At 49.0% G+C, this 17403-nt stretch overlaps 1 protein-coding gene across 1 annotated transcript; it reads right to left on the reverse strand.

Annotated features, from left to right (window-relative positions):
* Nucleotides 1-13866: 13866 nt before the first annotated feature.
* On the reverse strand, nucleotides 13867-14265 carry LOC139253725 (zinc finger protein 239-like). Its single transcript, XM_070873521.1, has one exon. It carries the CDS (start codon nucleotides 14263-14265, stop codon nucleotides 13867-13869), a length of 399 nt encoding a protein of 132 aa, XP_070729622.1.
* Between the last annotated feature and the right edge of the window lie 3138 nt (nucleotides 14266-17403).

The raw sequence follows: 17403 nt of genomic DNA on the forward strand, positions 1-17403 counted from the left end.
AACCAATCGGCGTGTGCAAGTGGTGCGGCCCCTGTATTGTATAGGGTTAATCACATAGGGTTAATTATGATATTTCGACATTTACAGTATGTTTCTGCTTCATGCCGAGTGGAATGTTGTTGATGCAGAGAGAGAGAGAGAGAGAGAACTTGATGCACACACCATCTTGTTTATGGGACGGTCGGCGCCTCGAGGTCTCATGCTTTGTGGAAGAACAGCTGGGGCCTTACTGATTAGGAGTTGGCCATAAGCCACATGCACCCATGTTTGTTCAATAGTATAAAGGAATGGAACTGTCCAGTAGCTCTTTTAACTTCAACTTGGACCGTGATTCGCGAGCGGTGCCGGGACCCCCAAGGCTCCAGACCAGCCATCGTTGTGGAGTTCCCGATGGGCCGAAAGCTGTGAGCTTTGTTGCATCTTATCATACTTATCTTTTCTTTGTAAACTGTATTATGTTTCTTTTCCCTCAGTAAACGGTGTTTTATCTTTACTTCATTTGTCGTGTCTCTTATTTAACATCCATCCAGATCCCGAACCTGGGTCTATTATTATCGATCCAAAAAATGTTGGTGTCATGAACATGATCTGGTAAAATGTTTATGAGAAAAGACAAGGAGCAGTCTCCTCCTGCGGGAGAGAAGTATATAATACCAGGGTGGAGCACGAGGGATGAGGGTTTTGGCTCTCTTGCCAATGTTCTAGCCCAGTTTGCACCCCCGCAACATTGGGATATGCAGTTATTGGAACAGAGCAAAGATAGAACCGTACCCCACGTGGTACTGTCTCTCCTGGAGGAAGCGGGCTTCCCACAGGAGAAAAGTAATCCCTCACAAATGGGATGGATTTTGTTGACAGCATTAAGGACGATGTGTAAACAACTTAAGGAAAGTGAGGCAGAAAACCTAGAGTTAAAAACAGCTGTTAAGTTTTTCGAAAGTCAAAACTCGACTCTCACTGAAGCGGTCCGCACTGCACAATAACGGGTGGACAAGCTCAATGAACAATCAGAAACTTTAATATGCCATCTGGTGAAAGTACAAAATTATTAAAAAGCCAGATGACGGAAATTACAGATAGATCGGTCAAAGGTACGTGCATTGGTAGCTGGACCCACTTGGGATCCGGCTCATTGGGAAGGAGACATCTGGTAATCCTCTGACTCAGAATATGAATGGTCAGATGGAGAGGGGGGGACGGGAGGAAACTAAAAACCCTCCCCCATATGATCCGAGCACGAAAGCTAAACCCTTATGATAAATAAGGCGAAACAGCAAGATGGGGAACAGCCGGTAACCACTAGAGGGGTGCGTGACTTCACCACTAGTGAGTTACAAGAAATAGGGTCTCGATTTCGCTAAAAACCCGGGAATCATTGTCAGAATGGCTAACCCGGATTTGGGATCAGGGAGCATCAGGCGTAATATTTAACCCTGAAGAATTAACAAAAATGAGGACTATGATTACGGACCACCATATCACAGCAATTCTACGCAATGTCCAGGGCACAAGTTCGCTATGGGACATGGTTACTATAGGGGTCCAGAAAAAATATCCCTCCGCCATTGATTGGGAAGGGAAGGTAAAACCTTGGAGTACTGTGCTGGAGGGTGTGATACAATTGTGCAAGATGGCAACACAGGGAAGAATATATCACCAACAATATGGGGGGCCAGATCAGGAGCTCTTTACGGCAGGAATACGGAGCAGGCTGATGAAGAGGGATGCGCTACGTGCATTATTGGGACCAGCCCAAGAGAAGCGGGTGGGGGACGCTTTCCTATTGTTAGGACAGTTAGAGGATGTCGAAGATAGTGTGCGAGAGTCGAGAACGGCTAATGTAGAGGGGAATCGGGACCAGCGACAAGGTTCGACCTCTGGGAACGATATAAGTTCAGGAAAGACAAAAAAAAAGAATTGTGCGGAGGGACATGTTCGCGGCTTTACTGAAAGCAGGGGTCCCCAAGGAAAAAATTTATGGAATCCCAACAGGAGCAATGTATTCTATGTGGAAGCAACACTGCGTCCCGGGCACAGGGAAGGTTAAAAGGAGGGAGGTAAGGGCGACTAAGTCGGATAGCGATAATCTGTGGATGCGGAGAAACAATCTCCCACTAGTCTATACCCCAGCGTAGAAGAGCTGTGGAAGGCTAGTAATCCCCTCGACTGGGTTGTGACTGGGATCCGGGAGTACTCCCTGTTAGAACCACGTCAACCCAAGTTCCCGGGGATCTGAGGCCACACATTCCAATTATGATACATTGGCGGGACGGGGGGGAACATACAAAGAGATGTTGCTGTACTAGACACAGGGGCAGAAGTTACTATTATCCATGGAAATCCTAGGAAACACACAGGGACCTGTATGATGATTAATGGTTTCGTGGGGCAGAAACGCCCGCTGTCCAAACAACTATCAGAATGGCGGTGGGAAATTGGTCTCTGCGCTGGGTAACGGTATTAATATCGGCAGTAAAGGAACATATTATTGGGATGGACCTTTTAAAGGGAACCACACACAACACCTCGTTCAGGCAATTTTCATTCGGGATACGGGCGAACACTGAGATTGCAGGGGAAGCAAAGTGGGAACCAGTGGTAATACCACGGCCATTGCGTATAGTGACAATGAAACAGTACCAAATACCTGGGGGACACAAAGAAATAGAGGAAACCATACAAGGGCTCTTGGAGGCGGGAATCATTAGACATGTGGTGTCCCCCTGCAATAGCCCTGTTTGGCGTGTGCAGAAACCCAACAAAAGTTGGAGGATGACTGTGGATTACCGACAACTGAACAAATGTGCCCCTCCCCTGGCAACCGCTGTCCCAGATGTAGTAACTATAACAGACCGGCTGTCTCAAGAAAGTGCGGAGTGGTATGCGGTAATCGACCTGGCCAATGCCTTTTTCTCCATTCCAATAGCGGAAGAATCCCAGGACCAGTTTGCATTCACTTGTGAAGGGAGGCAATACACGTTTAAAAGCCTACCTCAAGGTTACCTACATAGCCGTACCCTATGCCACGGATTGGTGGCCCGGGACCTGGTTGTGCACGTTGGCTCCTAATGTCTCACTGGCACACTACATCGATGATGTACTAATAAGAAATCCCACCGAGGCTGTGGTGTCAGAAGCCCTAGCTACTTTAGTCCAACACATGTGAGATATGGGCTGGGAGATAAATCCGAAGAAGGTGCAGGGCCCTAGCCAGATTGTCCAGTTTCTGGGGATCCAATGGTCTCGGGGTGAGCGCATCATACCCGAGCCTGTGAAGAATAAAATTCAAGAAATGGCCACCTCCACGAATAAAGCTGAGGCACAATGGTTCGTGGGACTATTGGGTTACTGGAGGAGACATATACCTCACCTCACGATGCTTTTAAAACCGTTGTATGCCGTAACACGAAAAAAGGCCCACTTCGAGTGGGGAAAGGAACAACAGGTGGCTTTTGATGCAGCCAAAGAAGCCGTAGCTCAAGCTTTACCCCTAGCCCCACGAGTGCCTGGACAGCCTTTTGAGTTACAGGTATCCGTTACCAATGATACTGCAGTATGATGTTTGTGGCAGGTTCAACATGGCACTCGTATACCGTTAGGGTTCTGGTCTAGAAAATTGACAGATGCTGCTGCTCGTTACACTCCATTTGAGAAAAAATTATTAGCATGTTATTGGGCCATTACAAAAACAGAAGGACAGACAGGGGACGACAAAGTCAATTTAAGACCAGACCTACCCATTTTATCGTGGGTTCTCTCAGAAAATGGGACACACAAGATCGGGCGAGCGCAGCAAAGCTCCATAGTGCGCTGGAAATGGTATATCGCAGACAGAGCAAGTAAAGGGAAAGAAGTAATCACCCGACTACATGAGCATGTGGCTGGATACCCACAAACAGCTGAGAGTGAACTTACGCAGTCGTCTGTCAGTTTAAGCAAAGAGTCACCGATCCCCTGGGGCGTGCCTTTTGAACAGTTAACACCCGAAGAACGTAGCCATGCCTGGTTCACAGGTGGCTCAGCGGTCTGGCGAAATGGCCTTCGGCGATGGCGAGCCACTGCCTTCAATACAAAAACCCAGACAATTGTGCATGATGAGGGCGTGGGAGGCTCCAGCCAGCAAGCCGAACTAGCAGCTCTAGTCCTTGCGTTAGAAGAGAAACGGCAACACGTACACATATATACTGACTCAGGGGCAGTAGCCAATGGCATGGCGGGCTGAATGCGAAACTGGCATGAACATAACTGGCAAATAACGGGGAAAGACTTGTAGGGAAAGTACCTATGGGAACAAATATGGTCCAAAGCCCAGGAGATGAAAATAACTGTATATCATGTGGACACTCACATGAAAAACACTTCAAAGACCTCTGAATATAATAACACCGTTGATAATATAGCCCGGGTACGGGCTATCAAACAGGCGGAAGAGGAAGAATATGGCACAGGCAAGTGGGCCCACTACAAATCTAGACATTTGGGCATTCAGGGTACGATACAGTGGGCACGAAATGGGGGGGTTACATTTGACTACGGACGGTGTTAAACAGATCATAAACACCTATGAAATGTGTCAAAAGGTGAAGCATTTCCCCCTACAACGACAACCCGGTGCCATATTAAGAGAGGGACTCAACCAGCAGAAACATGGCAAGTTGATTATGTAGGACCTTTACCATTGCAACAACGGTTCCAATATTTGCTCACTGTTGTTGATACCTATTCTACATTTCTGATCGCTTAACCAGTGTCTAAAGCGAATCAACAAAGTATGATTAAAGGACTGGAGAATTTAATCACATACTACGGTGAGCCAGCAGAAGTACAATCCGATAATGGGTCGCACTTCACAGGTCAAACAGTGCAACAGTGGGCGGTAGACAACGAGATCTATTGGATGTTTCACATACCTTACTATCCGCAAGCTGCAGGGTTAATAGAACGCATGAATGGATTACTTAAGCAACAGATTAAAATATTAACTACCACTAACACATTGCAAGGATGGTTAAAGGTCTTCCCACAAGCAGTGCGCAATCTGAATCACCGACCATTGTGGGGGGAACTCCATAAGCCACATGCTAGGCAAAGTTAGTGTCCCTACTATTGAAAAAGGAAATCAGACTCAGGACACAGTTTGTGAAGGAGGAAAAGTGTGGGTGCAGTACCCCCAGAAACGCTTACAAGCAGGGGAAATCTTAGCGAAAGGAGAAGGAAACACTTATTGGGTGCTCCTGACCGGTCAATACATTCCTCTCTCTGTTGACAAGGGTAAATTGACTAAACGGGGCTGAATTAATATAATTATGCTTCCTCCCACAGGAATTCTGCCCAAAATGGCGACCTACCAACTCGTGCTGGCCAGCATCTGTGTCTCGTTATCTGTGACTGTGCTACTTCCATCCTCAAACCCAGCATCAGATGGCCATATAGGGTGACGGTTAGGCTAACACTGATCGTACGCAAGACAATTACTAACCTTCCTCCCATTGTAGACCTAACTCGTTAAGCTCAATTTCTAAAAGATAATCATAAAGGTTACTGACGAATTCAGCAAACGAGGGCGTACTCTTCATACTCTGCAAGTTGCTATGAGTTACAGTGAAGGCACCTTGGTCAGAGTTGCGACAACGATCACTGACCTTACAGTACACCATTGGTGGGACATCTTTTAAGGATGGTCCCCAAAAACATCCGCCACTTTGAAGCTGTTAATACATCCTATTGTTGTTTTACTCGTCCCGTTATTACTGATATTACTGCTTGTATGTATTCTTTGGTGTAGATTGCGGGCGTTGCTTGCGCATACACAACATGTAACTGATGCATTACGCCTTCAACTCGATTATAATACTTAGAATGTCTAAATTTCAAGGGTGGATTGTATTGTATAGGGTTAATCACATAGGGTTAATTATGATATTCCGACACTTATAGTGTGTATTCTGCTTCATGCCTCGTGGAATGTTGTTGATGCAGAGAGAGAGAGAGAGAGACCTTGATGCACACACCATCTTATTTATGGGACGATAGGCGCCTCGATGCTTCATGCTTTGTGGAAGAACAGCTGGGGCCTTACAGATTAGGAGTTGGCCATAAGCCACATGCACCCATGTTTGTTCAATAGTATAAAGGAACGGAACTGTTCAGTAGCTCTTTGAATTTCACCTTGGACCGTGATTCGCGAGCGGTGCCGGGAGCCCCAAGGCTCCTGACCAGCTGTCGTTGCGGATTTCCCGACGGGCCGAAGGCTGTGAGCTTTGTTGCATCTTATCATACTTCTCTTTTCTTCGTAAACTGTATGATGTTTCCTTTCTCTCAGTAAATGGTGTTTTATCTTTACTTCATTTGTCTTGTCTCTTATTTAACATTCATCCAGATCCCGAACCTGGATCTATTATTATCGATCCAAACACATGCTAGCACAAGTCGTTTACACAGGTTATACAATACAAGCAGCTTGTTGGAGCATAAATGTTTCTGGCTTTCTCAAAAGCAATTACTTGTTTTTTCCCCCCCATACCCAGTTCTCACTTTTACGCAATAACACATGTAGGGGCTCTAAGAGGGTGCTTAACCCGGGTAGGAAGTTACCAAAATAGTTGAGGAGTCCCAGGAACGACCGCAGCTCCATGACGTTCTGTGGCCTGGGCGCGTTCCTGATAGCATCTGTCTTGGCGTCTGTGGGCCGAATGCCGTCCGCCGCGATCTTTGTCCCCAAAAACTCCACTTCTGTTGCCATGAAGACGCATTTCGACCTCTTCAGCTGCAGCCCTACGCGATCCAGTCGCTGGAGGACCTCCTCCAGGTTTTGTAGGTGCTCGCTGGTGTCCCGACCCGTGAACAATATGTCGTCCTGAAAAACCACCGTGCGTGGTACCGACTTGAGTAGGCTCTCCATGTTTCACTGGTGGATCGCTGCAGCCGATCGAATTCCAAAAGGACATCTGTTGTAGATGAACAGTCCCTTGTGCGTGTTAATGCAGGTGAGGCACTTCGAAGACTCCTCCAGCTCCTGCGTCATGTATGCCAAAGTCAGGTCGAGCTTGGTGAACGTCTTGCCTCCTGTCTGCGTCACAAATAGGTCGTCTGCCTTAGGTAGTGAGTATTGGTCCTGTAGCGAGAAATAATTAATAGTTACTTTCTAATCGCTGCAAATCCTGACCGTGCTATCACTTTTGAGTACTGGAAAAATCGGGCTGGCCCTCTCACTGAATTCCACTGGAGAGATGATGCCCTCGCGTTGCAGCCTGTCCAGCCCGATTTCCACTCTCTCCCTCATCATGTGAGGTACCGCTCGCGCCTTGTGGTGAATGGGCCGTGCCTCTCGGACCAAGTGGATAAACACCTTCGCCCCGGAAAAGTTTCCAATGCCTGGCTCAAAAAGGGAAAGACATTTTTAAGAACCTGGGTACACGAGGCCTGATCGACATGTGATAGCGCTCGGATGTCACCCAGTTCCAGCGGATTTTTCCCAGCCAGCTCCTTCCAAGCAGTGTGGGGCCATCGCCCAGGACAATCCAGAGTGGCAGTTCGTGCACCATGCCCTCGTTGGTGACCTTGACTATGGCACTGCCCAGGACAGTGATGAGCTCTCTGGTGTACGTTCTCAGTTTCGTGTGCATGGGGCTCAGGGTTGGTATGAGTGCCATATTGCACCACAGTCTCTCAAACATCTTTTTACTCATGATGGATTGGCTAGCACCAGTGTCCAGTTCCATGGCTATGGGTAAGCCATTGAATTTTACATTTAACAATATAGGTGGACATTTTGTCGAAAATGTGTGCAGCCCGTGTACTTCAGCATCTGCCTCCTCTCTCTGAGGCTTGAAATTGCTTTGTTCCACCATGGACCGATATTCCTCTGCCACGTGGTGGTCAGCAGGTTTAGCTGAACTTGCAGCTCGTCTGCAAGCTCGTTGGAGGTGCCCCATTGTTCCACAGCTGTTGCAAACATACCCTTTGAACCGGAATGAATAGGCAGAATGGAAGCCTCCACAATGCCAACAAGGTGTTAATTGCCTTGCGGACTCTGAGTCATCTTGGTCACCTGAGGCCTGCTGGCAGTTGCAGACTCATGGTTTCTGCCCTGTACATTTCTGCTCGCAAACCCAATTCCAGTTATGTATGAACATTGCTAGCACTTGTGTGCTGAGAGATTTGTTTGTTGTTATCATTGGTGGACATAAACGCCTGTGCTATTTCAATGGCATTACTAAGGGTCGGTGTCTCTACAGTAAAAAGTTTTCATAGGATGGTCTCGTGGCCAATGGCCAGTAAAAAAAATTCTCTGAGCATCTGCTCCAGGTAGCCATCAAACTCACATTGTCCTGCAAGTCGCCTTAGCTCGGCGATGTAGCTCGCCACTTTCTGACCTTCAGATGGCTGGCACGTGTAGAACCGATACCTTGTCATCAGCACAATCTACCTCGGGTTAAGATGCTCCAGAACCAGTGTACACAGCTCCTCATATGACTTGTCTGTGGTTTCACTGGAGCCAGAAGATCCTTCATGAGGCTGTAGGTCGGTGCCCCGCAGACCGTGAGGAGGACGTTTCTCCTTTTTGCAGTGCTTCCTTCTCCGTCCAGCTCGTTGGCTACAAAGTACTGGTCTAGCCGTTCGCCATAGGCTTCCCAGTCCCCACTCTCCGAGCTCTGCTCCAGGATGCCTACAGTTTGCTGCATCTTTGTGTTGGATTCGTATTCTCGTCGCCAGTTATTGTGTTCCAAACACAGATGGGACTGCACACAGGGAGGTGAAAGTAATAGTGACCTCAGTCTTTATTAAGACAATCCAGAGTGAGGAACAGACCGTAGGGGCCGGCTTATATACAGTGCTCCCAAGGCATGTTGGGATCCATTGGGATTTCAGGGGATGTGCTCCCTGGTGGCGAAGCATGGGAGTTCATGCTTTATAGATACACAACAATCCCCCTCCCCCAATTCGGTCTTCCACACCTCCCACCCAACTCGGGTTCCCTCCCCTCCCACACACCACCCCCGGTTTCGGGCTCCCTCCACTCCCGACTCGGACTCCTCCACCCTCCCCTTCCCCCGATTCGGGTTACTCCACCCTCCCCTCCCCCCCGACTCTGGCTCCTCCCCTCCGCCCCAACTCGGACTCCTCTCGTTCCCCACAACTCAGGCTCCTCCCCTTCCCCTCCCCCCAAAAAACTCGGGCTCTCCCCTCCTCCCGAAATAACTCGGGCTCTCCCCCTCCCCTCAAACTCGGGCATTCCCCCTCCCTCTCCCTCTCCCCCAACTCGGTCTCGCCCCGTTTCCCTCTCCTCAACTCAAAATCTCAGCCTCCCCCTCTCCCTCAACTCTGGCTCGTCCCCTCCCTCTCTCCCCCAACTCGGGCTCTCCCCCTCCCACTCCCTCTCCCCCAACTCGGGCCCCCCTCCCCCTCTCCCCCAACTCAGAATCTCACACTCCCCCTCTGCCTCAACTCGGGCTCTCCCCCTCCCTCTCTCCCCCAACTCGGGCTCTCCCCCTCCCTCTCTCCCCCAACTCAGGCTCTCCCCCTCCCTCTCTCCCCCGACCACGTCTCTCCCCCTCCCCCTCAATTCGGGCTCTCCCCCTCCCCCTCAATTCGGGGTCTCCTCCTTCCCCTCTCCCCAACTCGGGCTCTCCCCATCCCCCCGCCCCCAACTCGGGCTCTCCCCCTCTGCGGGCTCTCCCTCTCCACCCCTCTCCCCTCCCCCAGCTCGGTCTTTCTCCTTCCCTCTCTCCCCCATCTCGGGCTCCCCCAACTCGGGCTCCCCCAACTCGGGCTCTTCCTCTCCCACAACCCGGGCTCTCCCCCTCCCCCTCTCTCCCAACGACATCTCTCCCCCTTCCCCAATCCCGGCTCTCCACTTCCCCCTCTCTCCCAACCCCGTCTCCCCCCCTCCCCCAACCGCGGACTCTCCCCATCCCCCTCTCTCCCAACATGGGCTCTCCCCCTCCCCCAACTCGGGCTCTCCCCCTCCCCCCTGAAGGTGCTGACTCTGGCTGGGTTCAGTTCTACACTCACTAGTTCCCTTCCCCTGAAGGTACTGACTCTGGCTGTGTTTAGTTTTACACTCACTGGTTCCCCTCCCCTGAAGTGCTGACACTGGTTGGGATCAGTTCTACACTCACTGGTTCCCTTCCCCTGAAGGTACTGACTCTGGCTGGGTTCAGTTCTACACTCACTGTTTCCCCTCCCCTGAAGTGCTGACACTGGTTGGGTTCAGTTCTACACTCACTGGTTCCCCTCCCCTGAAGGTACTGACTCTGGCTGGGTTCAGTTCTACGCTCACTGGTTCCCCTCCCCTGAAGTGCTGTCTCTAGCTGGGTTCAGTTCTACACTCACTGGTTCCCCTCCCCTGAAGGTACTGATTCTGGCTGGGTTCAGTTCTACACTTCCTGGCTCCCCACTGTTTGTGAAGTGCTCATGGCACTTTATTAAACACACACAGCAGAAGCACATTAATATGATGGGAGATAACTGTCTAATGAGCAGCCAGCAGCGTGGAGCCTCCTCAGAATACCATTCCTTTACAGCCAGTACTTACAGGAGCTGGGACACGCGAAGTGTTCCATTAATTCACTGATACATTTGTTCACTAAAAATAGTAATTTCTACTTAAATTACAGAAAGTCCCAGACCATTCCTCATTTCTCCTCCATTTACAGACGTTCCCTGACCAATCCCCATTTCTCCTCCATTTACAGACGCTCCATGACCAATCCCCATTATTCCTCCATTTACAGACGCTCCCTGACCAGTCCCCATTTCTCCATTTACAGACACTCCCTGACCACTCCCCATTTCTCCTACATTGACAGACATTTCCTGACTCGCTGGAGATTTCCCAGCACTTCCTGGTGGTCCTGGAGTCTGTGTCTGAAACTGGCAGGTCGTTGTGGAACGGCGGATAATGCAGAGTGTTGTCTCTCAAACTCCAGGAAGAAACGGGATTTTGTGTTATGGCATGAAACAGATGGAACCCTGTGGAGTGGATCAAACATTGCAGCATTTGGTAGTGAAATGGATTCATTCAGGACAGGCAGCAGGGTTTCAGGAAATCACACAGTGCAGTGAGAAAGGAAATAAATGTTGTGCAGATGGATTGTCAAAAGGTGTTTGATAAGATGCCGGACAGGAGGCTTGTTGATCAAATTAAGGCTTATAGTATTAAAGGGAGTGGGGCAGCGTAGAGAGGAATTTGGGTCAAGGGCAGAAAACAGAGAGTGGCGGTTAATGGAGGTTTTTCAGACTGGGGGGATGTAAACAATGGTGTCCCCAGGGTCAGTGTTGAGACCATTGCTCTGCTTAATATAGAGAAATGATCTGGGCTTGGGTATATGCGGCACATGATCAAAATCTCCAGGGAACGCCAAAAAGGGCCCATGGCCAACTGTGAAGAGAACTTTAAGTGCCTTCATTGTCAATACACAGGTTAGTAATTGGGCAGGTAGATGTGAAATGAAATTTAATGCAGAGAAATGTGCTGCGATAGATTTCGGGAGGAAGAAAAAGGGAGGAAATATATATTAAATGGTAAAACTTTCAATGGAGTAGAGGAGCAGAGAGATTTAGGGTTGTAAGATTCTAGCTAATTCCTTATTTTATTGAGGATCGAGAGACGAGTGTTATAACACGAGAACATAAGAAATAGGAGCAGAAGTACGTCATCTGGTTCCTCGAGCCTGCTCCGCCATTCAATAAGATCATGGCTAATCTGATCCGGGCCTCAACTCCACTTCCCTGCCCGATCCCCATAACCCTTCACTCCCTTATCGCTCAAAACTCTGTATATCTCCACCTTAAATATATTCAATCATTATTATTAGAAACATTAATATTTTAAGAAATATAATTTGAGCAGATTCTCTGTGCTCTACCACATCAGAGTAAAGATGCAAGTCCCGCGTGTCCACGGTAACTGACACCAGGTCAGCCCACTGGATGGAACCTCGGGTGCCCAGAGCTTGATCTCCGGTGTCTCCAGTCCCCACTGCCCCCTTACATCAGTCTCCCCTCACTTTTATACCCTGCACTGATTCACCTCTGACACCGGAGTCTTCTTTGTCTTCTCTGCTGGGTTTGGGCATGAAGCGAGGAAAAGACAGCTGGAACTTCTTTAATCCGTGATTTACAAGGACACTTTTCCTGGTTCCCAGCAGTTACTTTTCTTCAGTAATATTCTCATTGTCCCTAAACTCCCCTGCCTGCTATTAGTTGTTATGTTTTATAATTTCACAATTATAGGTATCAGCATCACGCATTATAATCTAATCTATTGTGTTACTCACTCTGGTTTAAGCTTACATTGTGGTTACTAACAGACAAACCCTGTTCTTTCCCCTGATCTGATTATAGATTGCAACAGTGGGTTCAGCGAATGGAATGTCTGATCAGTGTTGCCATGGTGACCTGTCTGCAGCGAATCGATTGTTTGCGTTTCTAACTCAGCCTAAACTTATCTTTCCCATGATGCATATTTAAGTCGAAGTCAATGTATTTTAGCCATTTTATGTTGATAAAGTCGTTAAAGAAGCACATGGGGTCCTACGGTTCATAAATAGCGGTGTGGAGTACAAAAGGGCAGAGGTCATGTAAACTTGCATAAATCATTGGTTAGGCTACAGTTCGAATATTGTGTCAGGTTTTGGGGAACTTACACCAGGAAGGATGTGGAGGCCATGGAGAGGGTGCAGAGAGATTCACTGAGATGATACGAGGGAAGAGAGGATTTAGTTATCAGGGGAGATTGGAGAAACTGGGACTCTTTTCATTAGAACAAAGGGTCATTGGAGATCTGAGGGAGGTATTCAAAATTTGATCGGTAAATGAGGAAAAACTATTTCCACCAGTCGGTGAGTCAGTAATTCGAGGGCGTCAAATTCAAACCATCAACAAAAGGCTCAGACCCAGGGTGAGCTATCGAACACACTGTACAACAATGTCCGGGACACTCACTGTCCCTCCGGACCTGTGTCCAGGGGAGGAACTGATGGGTTTTCCTTATCTTTGGGTTAAATGATGTTCTCATCGAGGTGATGGATGTCAGTGTTTGGGAATGGGTCATTCGGAGCACCTTGTGTCAGCCTAATGCACTTCCAGGGCAGGTACAGCACGGGGTTAGATACAGAGTAAAGCTCCCTCTACACTGTCCCAACAAACACTCCCAGGGCAGGTACAGCATGGGTTAGATACAGAGTAAAGCTTCCTCTACACGGTCCCATCAAAACTCCCAGGGCAGGTACAGTACTGGTTAGATACAGTGCAAAGCTCCCTCTACACTGTCCCATCAAACACTCACAGGGCAGGTACAGCACGGGTTAGATGCAGAGTAAAGCTCCCTCTACACTGTCCCATCAAACACGCCCAGGGCAGGTACCGCACAGGATTGCTGCACTGTCAGTGTTGCCATCTTTCAGGTGAGTCGTTCAACTGAGGCCCCATCAGCTCTCAACAAATATCACTCAAACAGATTATCTGGCCATTGCTGTTCATGGCAGCTTGCTGTGTGCAAAGCATCTGCTGCATTTCCTATACTACAACAGTGAATGCACTTCAAATGTACTTTGGTGTTGTTGCACTTCATTGGCTGTAAACATTTTGAGGTCATGTGAGGCGCTGCATAAGGACAGGTCTTTGTTAAATGAAGGAGAAAAGTTCCAAAAAAGGAACAATTAGTAACAGGACAACAATTAGACTCCTCTTATATTGGAGAAGTCACGCAATCTACACAGTGTGTGTTGGAACCAAAGCTGATTTATTTGTCAGATATCCAGAACATTAAATCCAGCCCAGTTACAGGGGAAACACAGCCCGACTGTCAGAATTAACACGATTCAGGCCTGATGTGATTCACAGCAGAATCCAACCCTGCAGTCACTTGTGAACTCGCAGGTGTCTGAGCAGGTTGTATGGGGCAGTGAATCCCTTCCCACAGACGGAGCAGGTGAACGGCCTCTCCCCAGTGTGAACTCGCTGGTGTGTCAGCAGGTTGGATGGGGCAGTGAATTGCTTCCCACAGATGGAGCAGGTGAACGGCCTCTCCCCAGTGTGAGCGCGTTGGTGTTTCCTCAAATCATTTCTGCTTTTAAAACTCTTCTCACAGTCAGAACATTTAAACGGTTTCTTATTTGTGTGAACAAGTTGGTGTGCCAGCAGGTTGGATGAACAAGTGAATCCCTTCCCACACATGGAGCACGTGAATGGCCACTCCCCAGTGTGAGGTGGCTGGTGTGTCAGTACGCTGGATGAATCACTGAATCCCTTCCCACACATGGAGCAGGTGAACGGCCTCTCCCCGGTATGTACTCGCTGGTGTCTCAGCAGGTGGGATGGCCAATTGAATCCTTTCCCATACTCTGACTAGGTGAACGGCCTCTCCCCAGTGTGATTGCGCTTGTGAATTTCCAGCTCAGACGGGTAACTGAATCCCTTCCCACAGTCTCCACATTCCCACGGTTACTCCATGGTGCTGGTATCCTTGTGTCTCTCCAGATTGGTTGATCAGTTGATGCCTCGCCAACACACAACACGTTTACAGATTCTCTGCGCTGTGAATGGTGCGCTGTTTTTTCAGGCTATGTAACTGGTTAAAGCTCTTTCCAAAGGCAGTGCACGGGAACACTTTCACTCGTCTGTGTGTGTCTCGGTGCTTTTGAAGTCACACTGATGTTTGAAATATTTGCCCACAGGCAGAACAGACAAACATTTCTCCTTCCACATTCAAAGGCCGATGATATTCATGTTGCGGTGGATCAAGTGACTCTGTGAGATCTTGGTGATGTTTGGTTCCAGTTTCTCATCTGCAAATCCTTCCCTTCTAATACCCTGAACAAGGAGTTTACAAAAGTCATCTCTGTAAGGACAGGATATAAATTCAGAACAGTCAATTTTGGTTTCTGTGGTACACATATTCCTCTCTAGTTTCCCCACAAATATAAATCCCTAACCCACACACTATCCCTACTCCCCAGGCTGAAATCCAAACCCATTACATCATCACCAACATTTTTTCCTTCTTGCTGAAGGTGCTGACTCTGGCTGGATTCAGTTCTACACTCACTGGTTCCCCTCCCTCTTCTCCGCTGAAGGTGCTGACACTGGCTGGGTTCAGTTCTACACTGACTGGTTCCCCTCCCTCTCCTCCCCTGAAGGTGCTGACTCTGGCTGGGTTCAGTTCTACACTCACTGGTTCCCCTCCCTCTCCTCCCCTGAAGGTGCTGACACTGGCTGGGTCAGTTCTGCACTCACTGGTTCCCCTCCCTCTCTTCCCCTGAAGGTGCTGGCTCTGGCTGGGTTCTAATTAGGCCACAGCTAGAGTACTGTGTGCAGTTCTGGTCACCACATTACAAGAAAGATGTGATTGCACCACTCAGGGTACAAAGATTTACCAGGATGTTGCCTGGACTTGAGAATTTTAGCTATGAGGACAGATTGGATAGGCTGGGGTTGTTTTTTTAGGAAAAGAGGACGTGTGGAGAGACCTCATTGAGGTGTATAAAATTATGAGGGGCCTAGATAGAGGGGATAGGAAGGACCTATTTCCCTTAGCAGAGGGTCAATACCTGGGGGTGCATAGATTTAAAGTAATTGGTGAAAGGTTTAGATGGGATTTGAGAAGTTTTTTCACCGAGAGGATGGTGGGAATCTGGAACTCGCTGCCAGAAAGAGTGGTAGAGGCAGAAACCCTCATAACATTTAAAAGTATTCTGATATGCACTTGAGGGGACTAGATAGAGTGGATAGGAAGGACCTATTTGCCTTAGCAGAGGTGTTAGCTGTGGCTCAGTTTGTCAGAAGGTTGTGGGTTCAAGTCCCACTCCAGAGACTTGAGCACAAAAAATCTAGGCTGACACGCCAGTGCCACTGCACTGTCGGAGGAGCCATCTTTCGGATGAGGCTTTAAACCGAAGCCTGGTCAACTCTCTCTCTGGTGGACGTAAAAGATCTCATGGCACTATTTCGAAGAAGAACAGGGAAGCTATCCACGGCGTCGTGGCCAATATTTATCCTTTAACCAAAATAACAACAACAATTTATCTGGTCATTATCACATTGCTCTCTGTGGGAGCTTGCTGGGTGCAAATTAGCTGCCGTGTTTCCCACATTACAACAGTGACTACACTCCAAAAGTACTTCATTCTCTGTGAAGAGCTTTGAGACGTCCGGTGTTCATGAAAGGCGCTATATAAATGTAAGGCTTTCTTTTTTGTGCCGTAACCTACAGAGCTACAGACCAAGAGCTGTACAGTGGGATTAGGCTGCAGAGCTCTGTGCCGGCCAGCAGGGACACAATGGGCTAAATGACCTCCTTCTGTGCTGTCAATGTCTGGGATTCGATGATGTCACAGGTCTCACCAGCAGCTGCGCTGCCTGATGGGTGATTGACAGCCGACAGTCTGCGCATGTGCACCGATAACCATGTCCGGCACAGCACCCCGTCTCGGTCGATATCGGTAATAACCGCGCATGCCCAGGGGACACCAACCGCCGCCTCCCCCCCACACTCAGAGCTGCGCCTGCTCACTCGGATCCTGTGGTGTGGAGTCAGCACAGCACCTTCCGGGGAAAGGCGTTTGTGTCCGTTAAGAGCCATGAGCGGTGACGCAAAGTGAGTTTTCTCTGCTCCGATTGTGTAGAGAATTGCACGGGGGGGATAGGGAGAGAATAGAGGGAGATCCAAACCCGAGAGTCCGCCCATCCGGGTCCCCGAGAACAGTTTCCACCAGTTTGGCGGAGCGCGCTTGAGGGACACGTGACCCGGGCCTGATTGACAGGAGCTTCCGACCAATGCGGAGCGAGTGGGGCGGGGCTGGAGAAGCAAGCTGGCGGAGGGTCCTCCAACCAATCGGCGAGCCCGAGGGGCGGGATTTGTGCCGCTGATTGTCTGAGCCGCAGGGCACGACCTTGTGCAGTCCCTTGTTCAGGGCCTGGGGCCAGGGGAGGCGATGGGCGTTCATTGTGGGTCCTTTTGGACACATCATCATCATCATCATCATCATCATAGGCAGTCCTTCGGAATCGAGGAAGACTTGCTTCCACTCCTGAAGTGAGTTCTTTGGTGGCTAAACAGTCCAATACGAGAACCACAGACTGTGTCACTGGTGGGTAGGACAGGTTTGTCGCACACTCCTTCCACTGCCTGCGCTTAACCTCTTCATGCACTCGGCATTGAAACTCGAGGCACTCAGTGCCCTCCTGGATGCCCTTTCTCCATCCAGGATAGTCTTTGGCCAGGGACTCCCTGGTGTCAGTGGTGATGTCGCACTTTATTAGAGAAGCTTTGAGGGTGTCCTTGTAACATTTCTGCTGCCCACATTTGGCTCGTTTACCATGGACACAAGGCTCTGGGGCTCACAACCCACTGGCTCACATTTTAATGAAGATTTTTTAAATTTAGCATTTTAATATAGA

The sequence above is a fragment of the Pristiophorus japonicus genome, unplaced genomic scaffold (assembly GCF_044704955.1).
Source record: "Pristiophorus japonicus isolate sPriJap1 unplaced genomic scaffold, sPriJap1.hap1 HAP1_SCAFFOLD_506, whole genome shotgun sequence".
Lineage (NCBI taxonomy): Eukaryota > Metazoa > Chordata > Chondrichthyes > Pristiophoridae > Pristiophorus > Pristiophorus japonicus.

Excerpts from the sequence above, each read along its gene's own strand:
- LOC139253725 (XM_070873521.1), bottom strand. The coding sequence starts at position 14,265 with ATGTGTGGGAAGGGATTCAGTGATTCATCCAGCGTACTGACACACCAG.